Source organism: Bos javanicus, chromosome 6 (assembly GCF_032452875.1).
Source record: "Bos javanicus breed banteng chromosome 6, ARS-OSU_banteng_1.0, whole genome shotgun sequence".
Classification (NCBI taxonomy): domain Eukaryota; kingdom Metazoa; phylum Chordata; class Mammalia; order Artiodactyla; family Bovidae; genus Bos; species Bos javanicus.
Genome location: NC_083873.1, coordinates 23261614 through 23280657, shown reverse-complemented (window position 1 = coordinate 23280657; position 19044 = coordinate 23261614). Strand labels below are relative to the sequence as shown.

At 39.0% G+C, this 19044-nt stretch overlaps 1 protein-coding gene across 5 annotated transcripts in view; it reads left to right on the top strand.

Moving 5' to 3' along the window:
* The window catches only part of BANK1 (B cell scaffold protein with ankyrin repeats 1), a 319683-nt gene that overhangs the window by 88978 nt on the left and 211661 nt on the right, over positions 1-19044 (top strand). For all 5 annotated transcript variants that reach the window (XM_061419555.1, XM_061419554.1, XM_061419553.1 and 2 more), the window contains 2 exons: positions 1613-1767; positions 12690-12828. In XM_061419555.1, the coding sequence (XP_061275539.1) occupies positions 1613-1767; positions 12690-12828 (294 nt within the window). The remainder of the gene's footprint in view (positions 1-1612; positions 1768-12689; positions 12829-19044) is intronic.

The following is a 19044-nucleotide window of genomic DNA, read 5'->3' as shown; positions in this document are numbered from 1 at the left end:
TAGATCTTCATCTATATTGCCTTTGACTCTTCTTCCTTGTCATCCTGTCAATTTCCTTTTGCCAGAGGAACTTGGAACACACCTGTACTTGAACTATTATTTACTTTTTTTTTGTCTAGTAGCAATGAAGTGAAGGCTACCATGGTGAACCATGGGGCATCTCAGTAACATTGTATTAAGAAAAAACTTACTGTAGGATTTAGAGTTGTATTGTGATTTGAGGAAGGGTTCATGGAAGCAGGGCTTTGCTATTGTTTGCTTGCTGTCAAAAAGCGGGTGTAATTTTATGGTTTGCGTAATTAATGACTCTTACTGAGAAGCTAGGTAACCAGCTCTCCCAGCAACTGAGGGGTTTCTGGGGCACAGCATTTTCAGCACACAACCTCCCCCAAATCCCAAGCAAACTGGGAGGAGTTGGTTACCCTACCTGGAAGGTAAAATGAAAGGAGGCTGAGGCTAGACTTGGTAAAGAAGCAAAGTCACTCACAGGAGCCAGGATCCAGGATATTTGGTTCCTTTTGTGGTTTGGATAATGTTCATGTTTTTGCCTGGATTCAGACATGAACGCAAAGTAGCCTGATCCCTGACTGGATCCATCATGGTGGCAGCGTGGTCTAGTGGTGGTGATTTTCTGTGAGATTGTTGGTGTTCAACAGGACAGGAGGCCACTGCCTAGCAACACCAAGGCCTTCAGAAGGTATCAGAACAATTTCTAGCTGTCAGGAGCTGTTTTCCTTTTCTCCAGTACCCTTCTTCAGGGATTTGAGGGGTACTTTTGTGGTTGGCCAAAGACAGACGACAGTTGTGAGTGTCCGTTGTGAGAGCCTTGGTTTCAGTCATATTGGTTCTGTGCCCTAAGGAAATGCTTTGGACTTTGGACAATATAAATATTGTCCATCTCTCTTCACACAACTCTTCTTCAATAAAGTTTTTTTAATGATTGGGACCAAATACTGAATTACTGTTACATTTTTAAACAATCGAATACTTTTCTCCTTCTTATATTCAAAATTCACATTAGCATATTTTAGTGTTCTTAATAATACTACCATAAAGAAACCCATATCATTTAATTGAAGACACTTTTTTCACAGGACACATTAGGATTTTGATGAACACTAATATTTCACTATTAAACTAACGTTTCATAGAAAAATTAGTTTGTTTAGTGATTGTCTCCTAGTTATGCCTATTGTTTTTAAAAATTAGAAATATACATAAAGGGTAAATAATTGTTCTGAGTTAAATTGTTCTGATTTTAAATGAATAAATTTTCTTATTTACAGTCATTGAAAGGAGATAGTTTCATGTTTTTCAGATTTACTGTTTTAATATAAAGTGGTATTTGGATTTTTGGGGGGGAAAATATTTACCTAGTAGATGAAAATATGTATTTGATTTAGTTTAATAGCTAAGGTTATAATACTAGTTAAATTATGAGGCATCATTTTAATTATTAACATTGGTTCAATTATTTTGACTATCTTAAGCTCAGTTTGGTTGTCCCATATATTAATTAAATCAACTGTTCCGCAATTAGTTTTCATAACGATGGAGGAACTTAATGTGGCCTTAGCTGTATTATAATCCATATTAATGAACTTTCCTTTAGGTTCTGCGGACTACCTGGAGATCATTATTCCACCAGACCTAAGAAAGGAACATTCTGGGCAAATCAGTGAGGGAAAGGAAGTTGAAGAATTATCAGAAGCTTCAGGAAGCGCCATATCACAGGCAGTGGTGCTTCCTGCTGAGATTCCATGTGAGGTCAGTAAAAACACCTCGTTATTGTTGTAATGGATACTGCATTTCACTAGAATGTGGCTAACACGAGAAGCTCCAATATAGAGGTGTTTTTGTTTACTCTGTTCTTGGCTGTGTCCTCAGAATGGCAGAACAATGTCTGGCAGTTAGTAGGCATTTGATATGTATTTGTTGAGTAATAGAATATTGAAACATACATGAAAGCACCATGTGATTAGATGTTGCTTGATATGTTGCAAACAGATTTACAATTGCTATATATATATGTATGTGTGTGTGCCTGTGTGTATTAAACTGTTCAAAGCAAAGTTGGATTCATATTAACCAGATCAAGGATTTTATTTTCATGAAAGGAAATATGTTCTTGAATAGAATTTGAAAATACTTTAGGACCACCTATCTTCAATTATAAAACATGTGTCAAAGGCCTACATTATGAAGTGGAAATATCATAAGAGGTAGAAGAACTGGTTTGAGAATAAAAATATAATGTTAGAGCAAGTAGATTTCTCAGGAGGTGTTATATGGATACATGTTGCTGACATTTCTTCTTCCTAAGTCTTCACTGGACTGAACCACTAAAATAAGCCATGCTAGAGCTTGACCAAAATTTGCGCTATGTAATCTCCAGGAACTAAAAAGATGCTGGCCCTCAACATCTGCAGTGTACTTGAGCAGAAAGAGCCAGAGATACAGGAGAAGCTTGCGAGTTGCATGAGAGGTCCTTCAGGTAGAAGCCAGTATTTAGGTGGCAGGAGCTGCACTTGTCTGCTTGCTGTACCATGCTTAGTCACTCAGTCATGTCCAATTCTTTGTAACTCCATGGACTATAGCCCACCAGGCTCCTTTGCCCATGGGGATTCTCCAGGCAAGAATACTGGAGTGGGTTGCCATGCCCTTCTGCAGGGGATCTTCCCAACCCAGGGATCAAACCCAGGTCTCCTGCATTGCAGGAGGCAGATTCTTTACCATCTGAGCCACCAGAGAAGCCCAAGAATACTGGAGTGGGTAGCCTATCCCTTCTTCAAGGGACCTTCCCAACCCAGGAATCAAACCAGGGTCTCCTGCACTGCAGACGGATTCTTTTCCAGCTGAGCTACCAGGGAAGCTCACTTGTCTGCTTACTGGAAGGCATATTTGGGGAGAGAATCCTCTGATCCTGATGGTTCCAGCAGCCCTGGCAGAAGCAGAATGTTCTGTACAATTTTGAAAAGCTTATTTCCCTCATCTCCAGACCCCATGCACAAGCAGGAGAATTGCCAATTTAAATTACTATGTTATCAGTGCCAGAGGAACAAAAACTTCTTTGGCACTCCCTTAGAGACCCCAGGAACCGGAACTGTACAGGTTGGAGGGAACCGAGACAGAGGAATCAGGCAAAGAAATATTACAGCCTACTTGAGGAAGGAAGACCAGGCCAAACAATCAGAACCAGAGGCTCCTATTGAGTGAGAAATAATGGAAGAGACAGAAATTAGTAGAAGAGACTATAAAAGGGAAATGAGGACTATTCTCAAGTAGGTAAAGTCAAAGTAAAAAAAAAAAAAAAAAAACTCTCTGGAACTAAAAATTGCTCACCAAGAATTATGCAATGAGTCTAACTAGCTGCTTTTAAAAATATCTGCAACAGTAAAATTTGAACAATATAAAGCCTTTCCATGATTAAATTGCAGAGACATCAAAATCCAAAAATTAAATCCCACTGTCCTCCAGGCAGAAATCACGCACTCAGGTGGCTGGGGAAAACCAGAGTTCTTTCCATAGCAGAATTGTGGACTTTTATTTATTGACATGGATATAATTCTATCAGAATCTTTGAAGAGTCTGAATTAAATTATTTCAATTCCAAATCTTTCTTGGGAGCCCCACTTTTTAAACAATCCTAAAAGTTGAAAGCTCATATAAGACTATTTTAGCACCAGCCAGCTTCCCAAGTGGCAATTCAGGAAATATAAGAGACACGGGTTCAACCCCTGGGTCAGAAAGATCCCCTGGAGGAGTGTATGACAACCCAGTCCAGTATTTTTGCCTGGAGAATCCCGTGGATAGAGAAGCCTGGAGTGCTACAGTCCATAGGGTTGCAAAAAGTTGGACATGACTGAAACAACTTAGCATGAACACACTAAAAATTTGAAACAGACTTATCCATGGACCAAAAATAGTCATCCAAGTCAAAATCTTGTATTCTTAGAACCTAGATCTTAGTATAGTCTAAATTCATGTCCCAGTTTTCATGCACCACAAGAAAGATAAGTGAAAATCACGTTTCAGATTACCAGGAACCTGCATCTCTTATGTCTTCTGCACTGGGAGGTGGGTGCTTTTACCACCAGCAGCACCTGGGAAGCCCAGGATAGCATTCAGTCTATACCAGTTGTCTGAAAGCTCCACCTTTGTGCTTACTCGTTTCTGAGAAGTCTTCAAGTTACTGGGTAAATGGAATCCACTTAAATGTATAGCTTTCTCTCTCCAGAAATGATATTTGAGACTTCTCTGCCATTGTACAAAATCTAGAAATTTACGAGACTGTCATTGCCAGTCACCAGGTCATATTTGCGATGTGCCTCTTCTGCTCCCAGTATCTTCAAATTCTATGAATTTCCCCTTTACACTTTAAAGTTTCTGGCATGCCCTTGTTGAGTTGACTGATTCAGTCTATTGGTGTCATCTTCATTCTGTCTGATGAACAGGGAATTAGTTTAATTCTCTCCTGCTGTCTCCTGCTGCAGAATGGCCTGAGTCTGTAGATCCGCCGCTAGCCAAGTGCTCTCCCTGAGCCCTCCTCTGTTCTGGAGAAGTGGCGTTTATTGGCGTAACTGAGGCTGCAGGTGAGCCTGCTGCGGCTTTTGACCCCAGGAGCCTGGCCCTTTTGATTCCTTCTGCCTAGTCATCTTTCCCAGCATTGTTCCTTCCCTGGACCTTGAAATTTGTGCCACTTTAAAAACAGCAGAAAAACATTTTTTTTCTTTTGACAGGTGTTTTTGTGTGTGTGTGTGTGTGCAATAGTGAAGATGTGCCTCCAGTGTTCTATTTATGTAAGTTATTCTCTGTCTTTTTAAGAAACACCTAAATGGGTCTTAACAGTTTAAATCTGCTTAATGTGGCCTCTTCTTTTCCCTTTTCTAGGATTAGCAATCTTTGTTCTGTTTTAGTGTTTGTTAAGCTTTTTGTTGTTTTTTATGGGCCAAGATACTTTGCTTTTCTAGCATATTCCTCTTGATTTTGTCTTGTATGGGGTAATATATCATGAGAGATATGAAATCAGTGAGTTCTAAGTCTTCCAAATAAGTCCATTGTTCAGAGTAATCTTACCCAGTTTTGTTCTTGATGAATTATCCACTTGGGAGGCATTCTCCCATTGAAATAATATCTAAACCAGAACTGAACCTGGTCTGTTATTTGCTAGCTTCTTTTCCCTTTGCTGTGTATTTACCCCAAAGTCCTAATTTCATTAATTTCCCAGGAAAATTCCCTCAGAACGATGGTTCTCATCTGGGAGTGATTTGGCTGTCCCTCCCAAGGAGATATCTGGCAAAGTCTGCAGACAAGTTTGTCATAACTGGGGTTGCTCCTGGCAACTGCTGAGTAGAAGCCAGGGATGCTACTAAAAACCCCATAGTGCACAGGGTGTTCCCCACAGCAGTGACTTCTCTGGTCCCAAAATGTCAGTAGTGTCAAGGTTAAATCCTGCGCCAGAGGATAGAAAATACATTCATGCCTCTCAGTAATAGGTCACCTTCAAATCCCCCTAGGAATGGCATTCAAGGAGGCAGTGCTCTTCTTCAGAGCCTTGTCTGCAGTCTGGGCAGTTCTGTGATCACTTGTTAGAGCTGTGCTATGCTGTGCTAAGTTGCTTCAGTTGTGTCCGACTCTTTGCCACCCCATGGACTGTGGCCCGCCAGGCCCCTCTGTCCATGGAATTCTCCAGGCAAGAATATTGGAGTGGGTTGCCACAAGAACACTGGAGTGGGAAGGGGATCTTCCAAGCCCACGGATTAAACCCACTTCTCTTACATCTCCTGCATTGGCAGGAGGGTTCTTTACCACTCATGCTACCTGGGAAGCCCTGCTTGTTAGAGAAACATCATCTCTAAGCAGTAATCCAGTCACTGGATAATTTTTTAATGGATTTGACCTGAAGCTTTAAGAGGGATCCTTTGAGTGTTTTCCTCAATGGCCCTTTCAGAAATACTGTGGTTTGCTCTAAATGCCTCCTGCCTCTCCTGGAGCCCCAATCATGGGTCAGTAATGGCCTCTCTATTGCTTCTTCCATCTTAAAGAGCAGCTAAGAGGAGCTTATTTTTATCTTATCTTATCTGTGTAGGCAGGACTTCAATATGGCATTCCCTTCCTTTTGGTAGAATCTGCTACAATCTCAGCTTTCCTCCACCCCTAACCTCTTACTTCCTTTCATATAGTTATATATATTTCTTTATGTTTATGTTATTCTTCCATAGCTATTGTTCAGATGAGACTGGTTACTTGTTGATTTTTGAGCAAATTTAGTTCTTAAACTTATAGTATCATGACAAAAAAACCTTTTAATGGGCTTTATCAGCAATTATAGCTATATTAATTTCATTGACTTGTTTTTCTGAGTCCTAGAACATGGCACATCCGCTGGTAAAGACCTTCATTTTATTTGACCTTCACTGATGTATATGTCTGTGTCTGTAACCATAATATGAGTCTCCAAACTCAAATCTGTTCAGATCACAGATTATATAACCAGTGAATCTAGAGAAACTCAGAGAATATATGAAGGAGTGTGACTCTTAGCAGGGCCCATGGGGAAGCTACAAAAACCTCTGAGATTAGCAGCTTCCTGTTCACTCCTTGGCACTGAACACAGTTTAAAACAATTCACAGAAACTTAACAGCACTGCCCACTTATTTCTGACATCAAGTCACACATTATATCTTGATAACCAACCTTAACTTAAAGTCAGGTCCTATGATTTAATTGAAACATAATAGTAAAAGCAGCAAAAGATTATTGTGTGTGTCACTGCCTAAAATGTCTATGTTGTGAACATTACCCCTTCAGTGCTAAGGTTTTACAATGACAAAAATGTGTTTTTTTCCCTTTAACCAAGTGTTTCTCAAATTAGGCAGCATATAGGGATGATTAGGGGAGGTTTTACAAAGTAAAAATGCCTGAATCCTACTGTTAGAGATTCAGATGTAAATAGTCTGAGTTTTGGCCTGGATATTGGGAGTTTTAAAAGCTTCCCAGGTGATTCTCCAAGGTGAGAATTAGCAGCCAAATTTGGAACCATTGCCATGACCTAATCCTTGCTCTGTCGTCACAGGTCAGGTCAGGGTCAGCTTTAGGGACTTGCACAGTGCTGGCTTAATAAGGCCCATGCCTGTGCAACTGTGCTTGCAGAGCTAGTTCCTATTATGAATATATGAAAAGAACCATTAATCTGGTTGCACAAGTCAAAGTAAGCTGATATGATCCATGAGGATCAAAATCCTTTGTTACCTGTGCTTAATGATTCATTAAAGTCTAGAAGGGCACCCACCCTGACAATCTAGAAACTCCACTACCAATGTGTTGTACTGCAGACAAAGTTCCAGCCCTTTTGGTGAGGTCTCACGGTTTGTTTACAATGCAGCAAATCTAGAGAGTTTGGTATTGATTATTATTATAACTCTTTCTCAATTTGAATGCTCAGAGCCAGATAAGAGGTAAACAAAGAAGTTAGATTGAGAGCAAAATAGCATCTTCTGATAAAACTGAATTTATGACCATTTGAGTGTCCTAATATTTCCTCCATTGAATTAAATATGTCCATGTAATTGTAGCTTTAATTAAGATGTCCATAATAATTAAGGCTTCCCCAATGACTCAGACAATTAAGAATCTGCCTGCAATGCAGGAGCCTCAGGTTCAGTCCCTGGGTCTGAAAGATCCCCTGGAGAAGGGAATGGCAACCTGCTCTAGTATTCTTGCCTGGAGAATTCCATGGACAGAGGAGCCTGGTGAGCTACAGTCCCTGGGGCTGCAAAAAGTTAGACACGACTGAGGCAACTAACACTTCCACTCTTTTCACTTTCATAATAATTAAGAACAGGGCTGGACGGGTGCAGGCCTTCCCTCCTCAGCAGCCCTCTTTGAGCATGGAGATGCAAGAAGCAGATGAAGCTGTGAGTCCTGAGGGGAATAAGGAATAATGCTTGCTCAATGTAAAAAAAAAAAAAAAGTCATATTTTTATAGGCTTATTCCATCTCAATGTAAAAATACATATAGATTGCCTCTTTTCAATTTTTTTTAAAGATTCTTTTTGATTTGGACCATTTTTAAAGTCTTTATTAAATTTGTTACAGTATTGCTTGTATTTTTATTTTTTGGCTGCGAGTCACGTGGGATCCTAAGTCCCCAACTCACACCCCCTGCATTGGAAGGTGAAGTCTTAACCTGGAACCACCAGGGAGTTCCCCAGAGCACCTCTTATGTACTTAATTCTTATAAGATGCCCCTGCATTGGAATGTGTGCATATGTGAACATTTAAATTATGACCTGTCAGTTGTAGAACAACTTCAAAGAGTTGATATTCTTTGACCAGATTGCACCTGGCTGTAAATTATGTGCATTTACTCTGTATTTATGTTAACTAGCTGAATATTTGAGTTGATTCCATAAAATGATATAAAAAATAAAAATACCTTCAGGGTGTTTAAAATCTGTCTGGGAAGCCTCAACACAGACATTAAAAACTTATTAAAAGGGCATGACTGAGAAAGGTTCAAATGAGGAGTACACGTGTGAAATGTTTTATGATCCCTTTGGAAGTTGTACGTGAAACCTGAGTTGGACCTTGGTGAAGAGGATAAGTATGAGATGGAGGGAGAGTAGGAACTCAAGAGCAGGCCAACATTATGTGCAAATAGGAGTGGCTTCCTAATTAGCAGGGCCCAGTGTAAAATGAAAAGGTAGAGACCCCAGTTCTAATTATTAAGCATTTCAAGGTGTGATAGCAGAATATTCAAACAAGTGCAGGTTCTGTGCACCTTCAGAGATTACATGCCCTTGGAGCTTGTCCCAGTTACAAATGAGATGTCAGTCCCTCCTTGGGGGTGGTCAGTGTGCTTATCTTTTGTTTAGGCCTCTTCTCTGGAGATGGTTGAAAGGTGGGAGAGAATCTGGTGCATAAGAAGCAGCCCATGGAAGCACCCGGCTTCCCAGGTGGCGCCAGTGGTAAAGAACCCGCCTGCCAACGCAGGAGACTTAAGACATATGGGTTCGATCCCTGGGTCGGAAGATCCCATGGAGGAGGAAATGGCAGCCCACTGCAGTATTCTTGCTGGAGAACCCCATGGACAGAGGAGCCTGGCAGGCTACAGTCCATAGGATCGCAAAGAGTCGGATATGACAACAGCAACTTAGCGCAGCACGGCATGTGAGCACCAATGAATGAGGATGAGTTGCTGGCTGAATATACACCAGGAGAGGATGCTCGGGTTTACTAAATTTGGAAGGCGAGAGGTCAGAGTTTTACATGAAGGGATGAACAAATAGAAGAAAACACCAAAGAACTTTGAAGCTGGATTTGAGCTAGAGTGAAAATGGGAAGTCATTAAAGCTGCAAAATAAGGAGACAGACATGAGCAAGTGAGGGACTAAGGAACTGCCTTGGAAGTGTGGTCTCTGAAGAGGAAGTGGCAGGCGTGAGGACCGGAAGGAGCTCCAGTTACTGACCTCAGACTCAGATGAAGTAGTGCATGAGGAGGCATAGGCAGAGAAACAGAAGCATTTCCCTGAGGCCGGATGTGTGAAGCCAGAGCAGTAGGTGGACTCATGGGATCTTTTCTCAAAGTGCAATTTAACTGATATAGAGAAATTTAGTTCAGAATATCCTGTAGACAAATACTTGGGAGCACTAGACTCTGCTGGAAAAATGCCAGAGGTGGATGTGTGTCAGCTGAAATGATTTTTTTTAACATCAACATATTTGTAAAAAACCTCGTAGTACAGAGCCTTAAAAATGTAAATTTTATTGATGGGTGATTTATGCTTAGGGAAATAATATTTAAATAAGAGAACTTTGAAATTAATGACTTTTGGGTAAACACAGTTTTATAAGAGCATATAAATTGGATTCCTGTTTATTTTGTGAAAGACTGAAATTCAGTTTGACTTTGAAGAAAGCCTTTGAAAGGTGATATCTGAGATAATCATAAAATATATTTAATTTTAGCTATTTTGAAGGTTAAAACAGCATCATGTAAACAGTAGTATAGAGTTTAATTTAAATAATTCTGATTGATTTTCAGAATGTAAATCTTTGTATTCATTACTCTAGTCTTAAAATAGAAATATAATAGCCTTCCATATTGGTTTTTGAGGTATGTGTGTGTGTGTGTGTTTTGGTTAGGATTAAAGGAAATGGCTTTATATAAAAAGTGATTAGCCCTCAGTCAGTCCTGTCTAACTCTTTGTGATTTCATGGACTGTAGCCCACTAGGCTCCTCTGTCCCTGGAATTTGCCAGGCAAGAATACTGGAGTGGGGTGTCGTTTTCTCCTCCAGGGAATCTTCCTGATCCAGGGATTGAACCCATATCTCTTACATCTCCTGAATTGGCAGGTGGATTCTTTACCACTGTTCCACCTGGAAAACCCAGTATAAAACAGATGCTCAAAAGATGTTTATCCCTTCCTTTTCTCTGTATTAAATCCAATCTTCTTATCCTTAGTTTTCTCTCAGGGTTTTTTTTTCAAATAGGGTTTTCAATAACCCCTTATATCTTTGTAGTTGTTGTTCAGTCGCTAAGTCACATCCAACTCTTTGCAACCCCCTGGACTGCATCACACCAGGCTTCTCTGTCCTTCACTGTCTCATGAAGTTTGTTCAAACTCATATCCATTGAGTCTGTGATGCCATCCAACAATCTCATCCTCTGTCATCCCCTTCTCTTCCTGTCCTAAATCTTTCTCTCATCAGGGTCTTTTCCAATGAGTCAGCTCTTCCCATCAGGTGGCCAAAGTATTGGCACTTCAACTTCAGCATCAATCCTTCCAATGAATATTCAGGGTTGGTTTCCTTTAGGATTGACTGGTTTGATCTCCTTGCTATCCAAGGGAGTCTCAAGAGTCTTATCCAGCACCACAGTTCATAAACATCAATTCTTCAGCACTCAGCTTTCTTTATGGTCCAACTCTCACATCCATTCATGACTATTGGAAAAATCATAGCTTTGACTATATATGGACCTTTGTCAGCAAAGTGATGGCTCTGCTTTTTAATACACTGGCTAGGTTTGTCATAGCTTTTCTTCCAAGTAGCAAGCGTCTTTTAATTTCATGGCTGCAGTCACTCTCTGCAGTGATTTTGGAGCCCGAGAAAATAAAATCTGTCAGTTTCCATTTCTTCCCCATCTATCTGCCATGAAGTGATGGGACTGGATGCTATGATCTTAGTTTTCTGAATGTTGAATTTTAAGCCAGATATTTCACTCTCCTCTTTTATTTTCAGCTTTTTGCCATTAGTGTGGTAGCATCTGCATATCTGAGATTGTCGATATTTCTCTTGGAAATCTTCATTCCAGCTTCTGTTTCATCCAGTCCAGCATTGCATATGATGTATTCTGCACAGAAGTTAAATCAGCAGGGTAACGATATACAGCCTTGACACACTCCTTTCCCAATTTTGAACCAGTCATTCCATGTCTGGTTCTAACTGTTTCTTCTTGACCTGCATACAGGTTTCTCTGGAAGCGGGCAAGGTAGTCTGATATTCCCATCACTTTAAGAATTCCCCACAGTTTGTTGTGATCCACACAGTCAATGTTTTTAATACAGACAATGAAGCAGAAATATATATATTTTTTCTAGAATTCTATTGCTTTTTCTATTATCCAACAGATGTTGGCAATTTGAATCTTATATACATAGATTTGGGCTTCCCTAGCTTTTCCACCTTAATAAAATCTTGAGACTTTTAGATTTATAGCCTCTAGTCAACCAAACAGCCTTCACTGGTATTCATCGTAAAGAGTAACAAAAGAATCCCTTATTGGTAAGATGAACAATACACTTGACACTTGAACAATAGGGGTTTTGAATTGCATGGGTCCACTTATACATGGATTTTTCTCAGTAGTAAATACCCCAGTACAACATGATCTGCAGTTGGTTGAATCAGGATACTGCTGTTGCAGAGGGTGTACTATTAATCTTATATGGATTTTCCATGGTGCAGAGGGCCAGTAGATGCTCCTAAAAGTTATATTGTTCAAGGGTCAACTGTATTAGACATCTAAACCAATTAATCATATTTAAAGTATAAGAGATCTTAAAGCTAAACATGTTCGATCCTCTTATTTATAGATAAATACACCAAGTCCTAGAAAGGTGAAGGAAAGGGATTTGGGGGAAAAAAAGAATTTTTTTAGCAATTGAATTACATTCCCTGCAGGTCTGTGAAGTGATGCTCATCACCTTCACAAAGAACCTCTCACACAGGGATGAGGTGAAAGGAAAAGGGAGCAGCTATGAACTCAGTCGATTCATTTGCAAAATATGGTGCTGGGGGAAAATAAATATTCAATAGACATAAGTTGATAAACTTAAAATCTTGTGAGACTCACCTTTACATATTTCATTTATGAATATGGCTGAAACTGTGGACACGATGGTGGTGGTGGCTTTAAGTTGTCTCCTACATTTGCAACCCCATGGACAGTAGCCCATCATGCTCCTCTGTCTATGGGATTTCCCAGGCAAGAATACTGAGGTGGATTGCCATTTCCTCCTTCAAGGGATCTGTCCCACCAAGAGATGGAACCCAGGTATCCTGCTTGGCAGACGAGTTCTTTACACTAATTACCATGTTGGACCTTTATCACTAATAAGTGTATTTGGTTGGTTAATGAAAACTTTTCAAATGTCTAACTGAGTTATATTTTTCATTGTATAGAATCCTGGTGAAATATTTATTATTTTGAGGGATGAAGTAACCAGTGATGCTGTGGAGGTTGAATTTACATCAAATAGTAAATGCATTAGAACACAGCCAGCCCTCTGGAATAAAAGTGTCTGGAGTATGAAAGCTTTAGGTAAGAAATTTTTTTATGCTTTAATAAATATAAAACATCATTCTGAGTTTCTTTCAATAAATTTCTGGTAAATGGTTTCACTTCTCTACAGAAACTAATATTGTTCTGCAGGTGTTTCCTGTGTTTAGCTTTCACACATCCAAGGCTGTTATTATTAATCTGAGTTTGCCAAAGCACGAATGTGTAAATTATGAGATATTAGCCTGTGTACCATGTGGTGAAATGACAGGCAGTAATATCATGTACTTTCAACTGTGTCAGCAAAGAGCACTTTAAATGTTAGCTATTAAATTAGGGAACTAAAATCATTCGCTTTATTGTAACAGAATGAGCAAACATTTGGATTTTCATTTGTAATTTTCTTCTTTTTTTGTTTTTTGTTTCTGCCATGCCCCTGAGTATGTTTTTGCTTGTTTGGAAAGCATAGTTCTTTTTCCCTATTTTATCATCTTGGTACCATATCTATATACAATCTTCCCTCTTTTCCTTTTAAAAATTATGAACCTAACCATTTATTATCCAAGTTTGCTTCAACATGATAAATCGTATCAGATTTAAAATTGCAGGTGAAATATACAGACTTGTCTTGATAATTGTACTAAAATCAAAATCTAATATATTAATTTCTGAATGTTTTGATATAAATGTAGGACTTGCTGGTTTTTTAATTTATGGTGTCCTTTTACAATCAGAGAATAAAACTTTATAAATGTTAATTTAAGTATTTTAAAGTACAAAGATATTCAATCTTATTATGAATTCAGAAATGTAGTAAAAAATTAAAGAGTATGTCAAACGCATCCAGAGCTTTTTTGTTTTCTTTTTAGAATATAATTCTAGTGAAATCCATTTACAGAGCATTTACAAATCTTTTCTGTTGTGTTGTGTAAGGTATGTGTCCCTTCTGTGGATATCCTCACACAGCTTAGATCAGAGTTGGATTATAGAAAGGGAAGACTCTATGCGAAGCATTTATAAACATCTTAGACACTGCTTCCTGTCATGGACAAGGACATGCAGAAGTGAAATGAGAAAGAATTCTCTTTCTTTTGCTTTTCTTCCAAAGCCTCTTACTTCCTTATGTCACATTTTTTAAATGATTTAATGAACAGTAATTTATAATTAGTTTAGAAGTTAAACTAAATCTAGTTAGACTAAAATCACTACAGAAATATCAGTATTGCAAATTAAGAAGTACTGAGGTAATACTTCCCAAATACCAAATCAAAATGTCAAATAAAATTATTCACATTCAGATTTTATGTTCAGTTTACCTAGTAGCTAAGAGCAGTGAAAAGAATAAAATGTCAAATTTCAGATGTTTTTCAGAAAAATAGAAAACTGTTATTCCATAATTTCCAAGATATATGAGACTATAATATTATCTATGTGATTGAACAACTAATTTATAGTAAAAATAAATAAACTATTATTTACCAGGTATGCTAATTAAACCTCTCCAACTCTTTTTTTTCAACGAGTGTATTCTGTACATTAATGATAGATTTTCTTACAAAATGTTGCCTGTTATGTAACAATATATAGGATAGTTCCATGAATAAGTATGGGACTATGGATGGGACATGGTTCAGCAGAAATGGCCTCAGAATCTTACTTTCTCTGCCTCGTGGTACTGTTTCTTAAAAAATTTGAACCCTAGCAAGAACTACATTTTACGTTATGATGCAATATGTATGCATGAATACATAATGAAAACAAAGGTTTTAAAACCAATACTTAGACTAATGGTTTCAGCCATTACACCTAAAGACCTTGAAAGTTGCCACTCCCATTCTTACAAGAAAAAACTGAACAAACTGAAAATCAGTGACTTTTCTTGAACTCCGAGAACCGAAGTTTGAGGGCAAACAACCATTACATGTGGAGAGAAAGGTAAATCGAGAGTGACATCTAAGATCTACTTCCCTGGAACGGAAGTCTCTGGAGCCATAAACTGGTAAGAACACCTAAACGGTAATTCTCGTGAATTGCTGAAGGCTAAGTGTGAACTAGCTTGAAAGTAAGAAACCCCTGGAGGCTGCCATCTTATGTGTGCTGTGTGCTCAGTCGTGTCCGACTCTTTGTGACCCCGGGGACCGTAGCCCACCAGGCTTCTCTGTCCATGGGATTTTCAAGGCAAAAATACTGGAGTGGGCTTCCATTCCCATCTCCAGGGGATCTTCCCAACCCAGGGATCAAACCTGAGTCTCCTGAGTCTCCTGCATTGACAGGTGAATGGATTCTTTACCACTGAGTTGTCTTATGAGGCACCTATAATTTTGTGGAATTTATCTCCAGGAATCCCATCAGATTCACACAGTGAAGATCTGAGAAAGTTCTGGAAGATTCTGCTGGGTCAGAGGAAGCATAATCAAGGGGAAATACTCTCCATGTGTTCTCTGTAACGAAGGTCTACTTTTCAGGGGGAAACACTTTACCAGAGTCTCATCCTACCTGAGGAAGGGAGCCCCCCTCTAGCCTTTCTGCCTTATTTAAGTGGGGGAGAAAGAAAGCTATGGCATGGCAAAAATGCTAGTGGAGGTCACAGCAAAAGACACAGGCCCACTAAAGACTGAGAATCATAAGATTAAAGTGCTCCCCTCCGCCCAACCTGACGATTACCACAGCGGTGTAATGACCGTGAGTTACATCTTGAAAGAATGCAAGATGCAGTGTCTTTCTGAGGAACAGTACTTAGGGAAGCACCAGATCAAGAGAGAAGACAAGGACAAGAGAGGAAGTTGAAAATTTTGGTACTGACAGCTACAGTGAACAGTAGATACAGTCTAACTCCTAGATAGATTACTCTCACTACACCCTTACCTATTTTACTTCTTATACCCCAAACAAATAACCCTGGTGGCTCAGTCAGTAAAAAATCTGCCTGCAGTTTGGTAGACCCAGATTCAATCCCTGGGTTGGGAAGATCCCCTAGAGAAGGAAATGTCAACCAACTGCAGTATTCTTGCCTGAGGAATCCCATGGTCAGAGAAGCCTGGTAGGCTACAGTCCATAGGGTCACAAGGAGTTGGACACGACTGAGAGACTTCACTTTCACTTTTCACCCCAAACAACATACTGCTTTTAGACAAGAAATTACAAGACATGCCAGAAAGCAAGGACAAAATAGTCCAGAGTGATAAAATGCACATCAGACCAGACAAGTGTGACACAAATGTTGGAATTATCAGACAGGAAATTTTATACAACTATGATTAATATGTTATGGGTTGTAATGGAAAAGTAGACAACATGCAAGAACATATGGGTACTGTAAGTAGAGAGAAACATATTTTTTCTTTTCATTTTTTTCACTGTTATTCAGAACCTCCTAAATTCATGTCATGATGAACTGCTGCTGCTGCTGCTAAGTCACTTCAGTCGTGTCCGACTCTGTGCGACCCCATAGACAGCAGCCCACCAGGCTCCTCCGTCCCTGGGATTCTCCAGGCAAGAACACTGGAGTGGGTTGCCATTTCCTTCTCCAATGCATGAAAGTGAAAAAATAAAGTGAAGTCGCTCAGTCGTGTCCGACTCCTAGTGACCCAATGGACTGTAGCCCACCAGGCCACTCCATCCATGATGAACTAGTGGGTCACAAACCATAGTTGGAGAAACTGTTTTGCAGCTGCACCAGCCAATATGGTAGCCATCGGCCACATCTGGTTATTTAAACTTTATTATAATTAAATAAAGTTTAGAATTCAGTTGCACTAAGCATATTTCAGGTGCTTCATTGGAACATATCCATCATCTCGGGAAGTTTGATTGGACAGCACTGTCTATACACTGGAGTTCCCTTTTCTCTACACCAGCTGCAGAGTAAGAGGGGGTACCCAGTGTGCTCTTGCAGGCTAGCTATCTGTGCAGAATCTGCAGTGAAGTTAAGGAAATACTTAACTGGTGGCCAAAAGAGCTGTTTTTATTCTGTATTGAGCCATTCACTGGGCAACTTTAGACAAGTCTCTTGATCTTTCTGCGCTTAGTTTTCTTACGGATAAAATAACTTCTGTACTTGTATTTTAAGTACTCATGTACAGAATGTTTGGAGATAAGGGAGATAATATATGAGACACCACTGAGACATCCAGCTGAGGAACAAAGTATCAGTCTCTCCCTCTAGCAAATCTCATAAACTTGAGTGGCTTTAAAACTTCCTTCTCTTCCTTTTGGGAGAGAATTGAAGCATCTTTCTCTATAAATACTGTACTCCTCATATTGCCCACTCCCTCCTCCTGTGTTCACATGCCTTGATATAAAATTTGTCCCCGTTCACTCTTGGGCAACCATGCTCAGGAGCACTCCCGGTTCTGAATATCTCACGTATAATTCCTGTACCTACTGATGACTTCCAGGGCAGGAAACGATCTCAATTGGTACCTCATACCATCTAATACTAGTCTAAACATATTTAAAGTTAAAAATTTTTTTTGTTCTGCTTCTTTGAATACCAAATTAAAATGGAGGATCTAACCTTGAAGTGGAAACATACCAGGGATGCTTCTCTACTCTCAGGGTTCTTTTGAAGAATACTGATGTTTCAAATTCAGGAGATGGCCTCTCTCTGTTGGTCTCTTTCCACCTAGAAAAAGTGCTCATGTGACTTCACTTTCTAAAACGCACACCTTCCTAATGATGTCCACAGATTCATCTCTGACAGGTACTGTTTTGTGTTATAGGAATTCGAAGCTTCTATAGTCCTCTTTTGCCAAAACTTATAAAAATACATGTGAAGGCTTTAATGAAAAATAAAATAATTTTAACTCAGAAAGAAGAAAGTATTCCTCTGGTACCTGCATCTCAGGCAGAAAATTATTTTACACAGCAGGGGGACAATCAATTAAAAGTTGAAAGGAATGTAAAATGTATCCACAAAGAGACAGAATTTCTTGATTAATTAAGAAGCTGTGTTCTGGATAATGTAAATGATAATTTCATATTTCATTTAAAAAACAAGGAAATACTTTAGGATGTGCTAAGTATGCTGAACATACTTAGAAAAGTAACAACTGTTAAGAAATTATTCTAAATATCATAATTCAGGTTTTAAACATGTATTAAATTGGTAGTAATTTTTAGGTGTGACTAAGATTTTGAAGCCACCAATATTTATTTAATAATAATTTCCAGTCAACAGTGTTATGTTTATTTCTGTTCCTATAGAAGCTTTATGTGGGTTGATTCAAAGTTTACTATGTTGTAAAGTGCTAAATTTGGTTAATAAAGGAACACAACTTCTCAGACAAAGGAAAACAGAAAGCAAAAAGCAATTAAGTTAATGGATTAGTGAAATATATATATTTTATGGAAATAGTGAATATAGTTCTGATATTCAGAAATACCTTTGGATTATATTTCCCATAAATTAGTTCATTCTTCCCCTGGAAAGATATGTGTGTGTGTGTGTGTGTGTGTGTGTGTGTGACTTAGTAGTGTCTGACTTCTTGTGACTCCTTGGACAGTAGCCCACCAGGCTCCTCCATCCATGGAATTCTCCAGGCCAGAATACTGGAGTGGGTAGCCTTTCCCTTCTCCAGGGGATCTTCCTGACCCAGGGATCAAACTTGGGTCTCCCGCATTGCAGGCAGAATCTTTACCATCTGAGCCACTAGGGAAGCCCCATCTGGAAGGGTAGACCACTTAAATAGTGGAGACAGAGATGGTTGTCAGAGATTCTTGAATGGCCTAGAACTTGATATTTAAAATTTAAATACAGTTCGTTTTTAACCATTGCTCCTCTGTAAGTATATTTTATTATGTATCTATGTCTGATGGAGGTAGGGAGTTCCATCTTTTCCTTCCATGATGCATCCTTTTTCATCTGCATAACTGACCCTCATATGCTTCCTTAGTTTGGTGATCTTGACCTGCATTTGTGTGTAATTCTGGTGTTAAATGTCACTTGCCTACTTTGTCTAGATAGTAAACAACAGAACTCACTTTCCCTCTCTTCTGTTGAGTCTTTAAATTAATTGGTTTTTATTTTTACTGAATAGTTATACAATGTAGACATCATAGTGACCACAGAGTACTGGTCAGGAAAAAGCCAATTAAATTAATATGTTACTAAGGAGGGTCTTTGTACCAGAGGAAGCCATAAAAGTTCTTTCTGATTTATCAGTGGAAACAGTAATTAGGTCTTGATTGAATAAATTCAATAAAATTTATTGAAAATTCAATATTGATTGACATTCAATAGATATGAAAGTCTATACA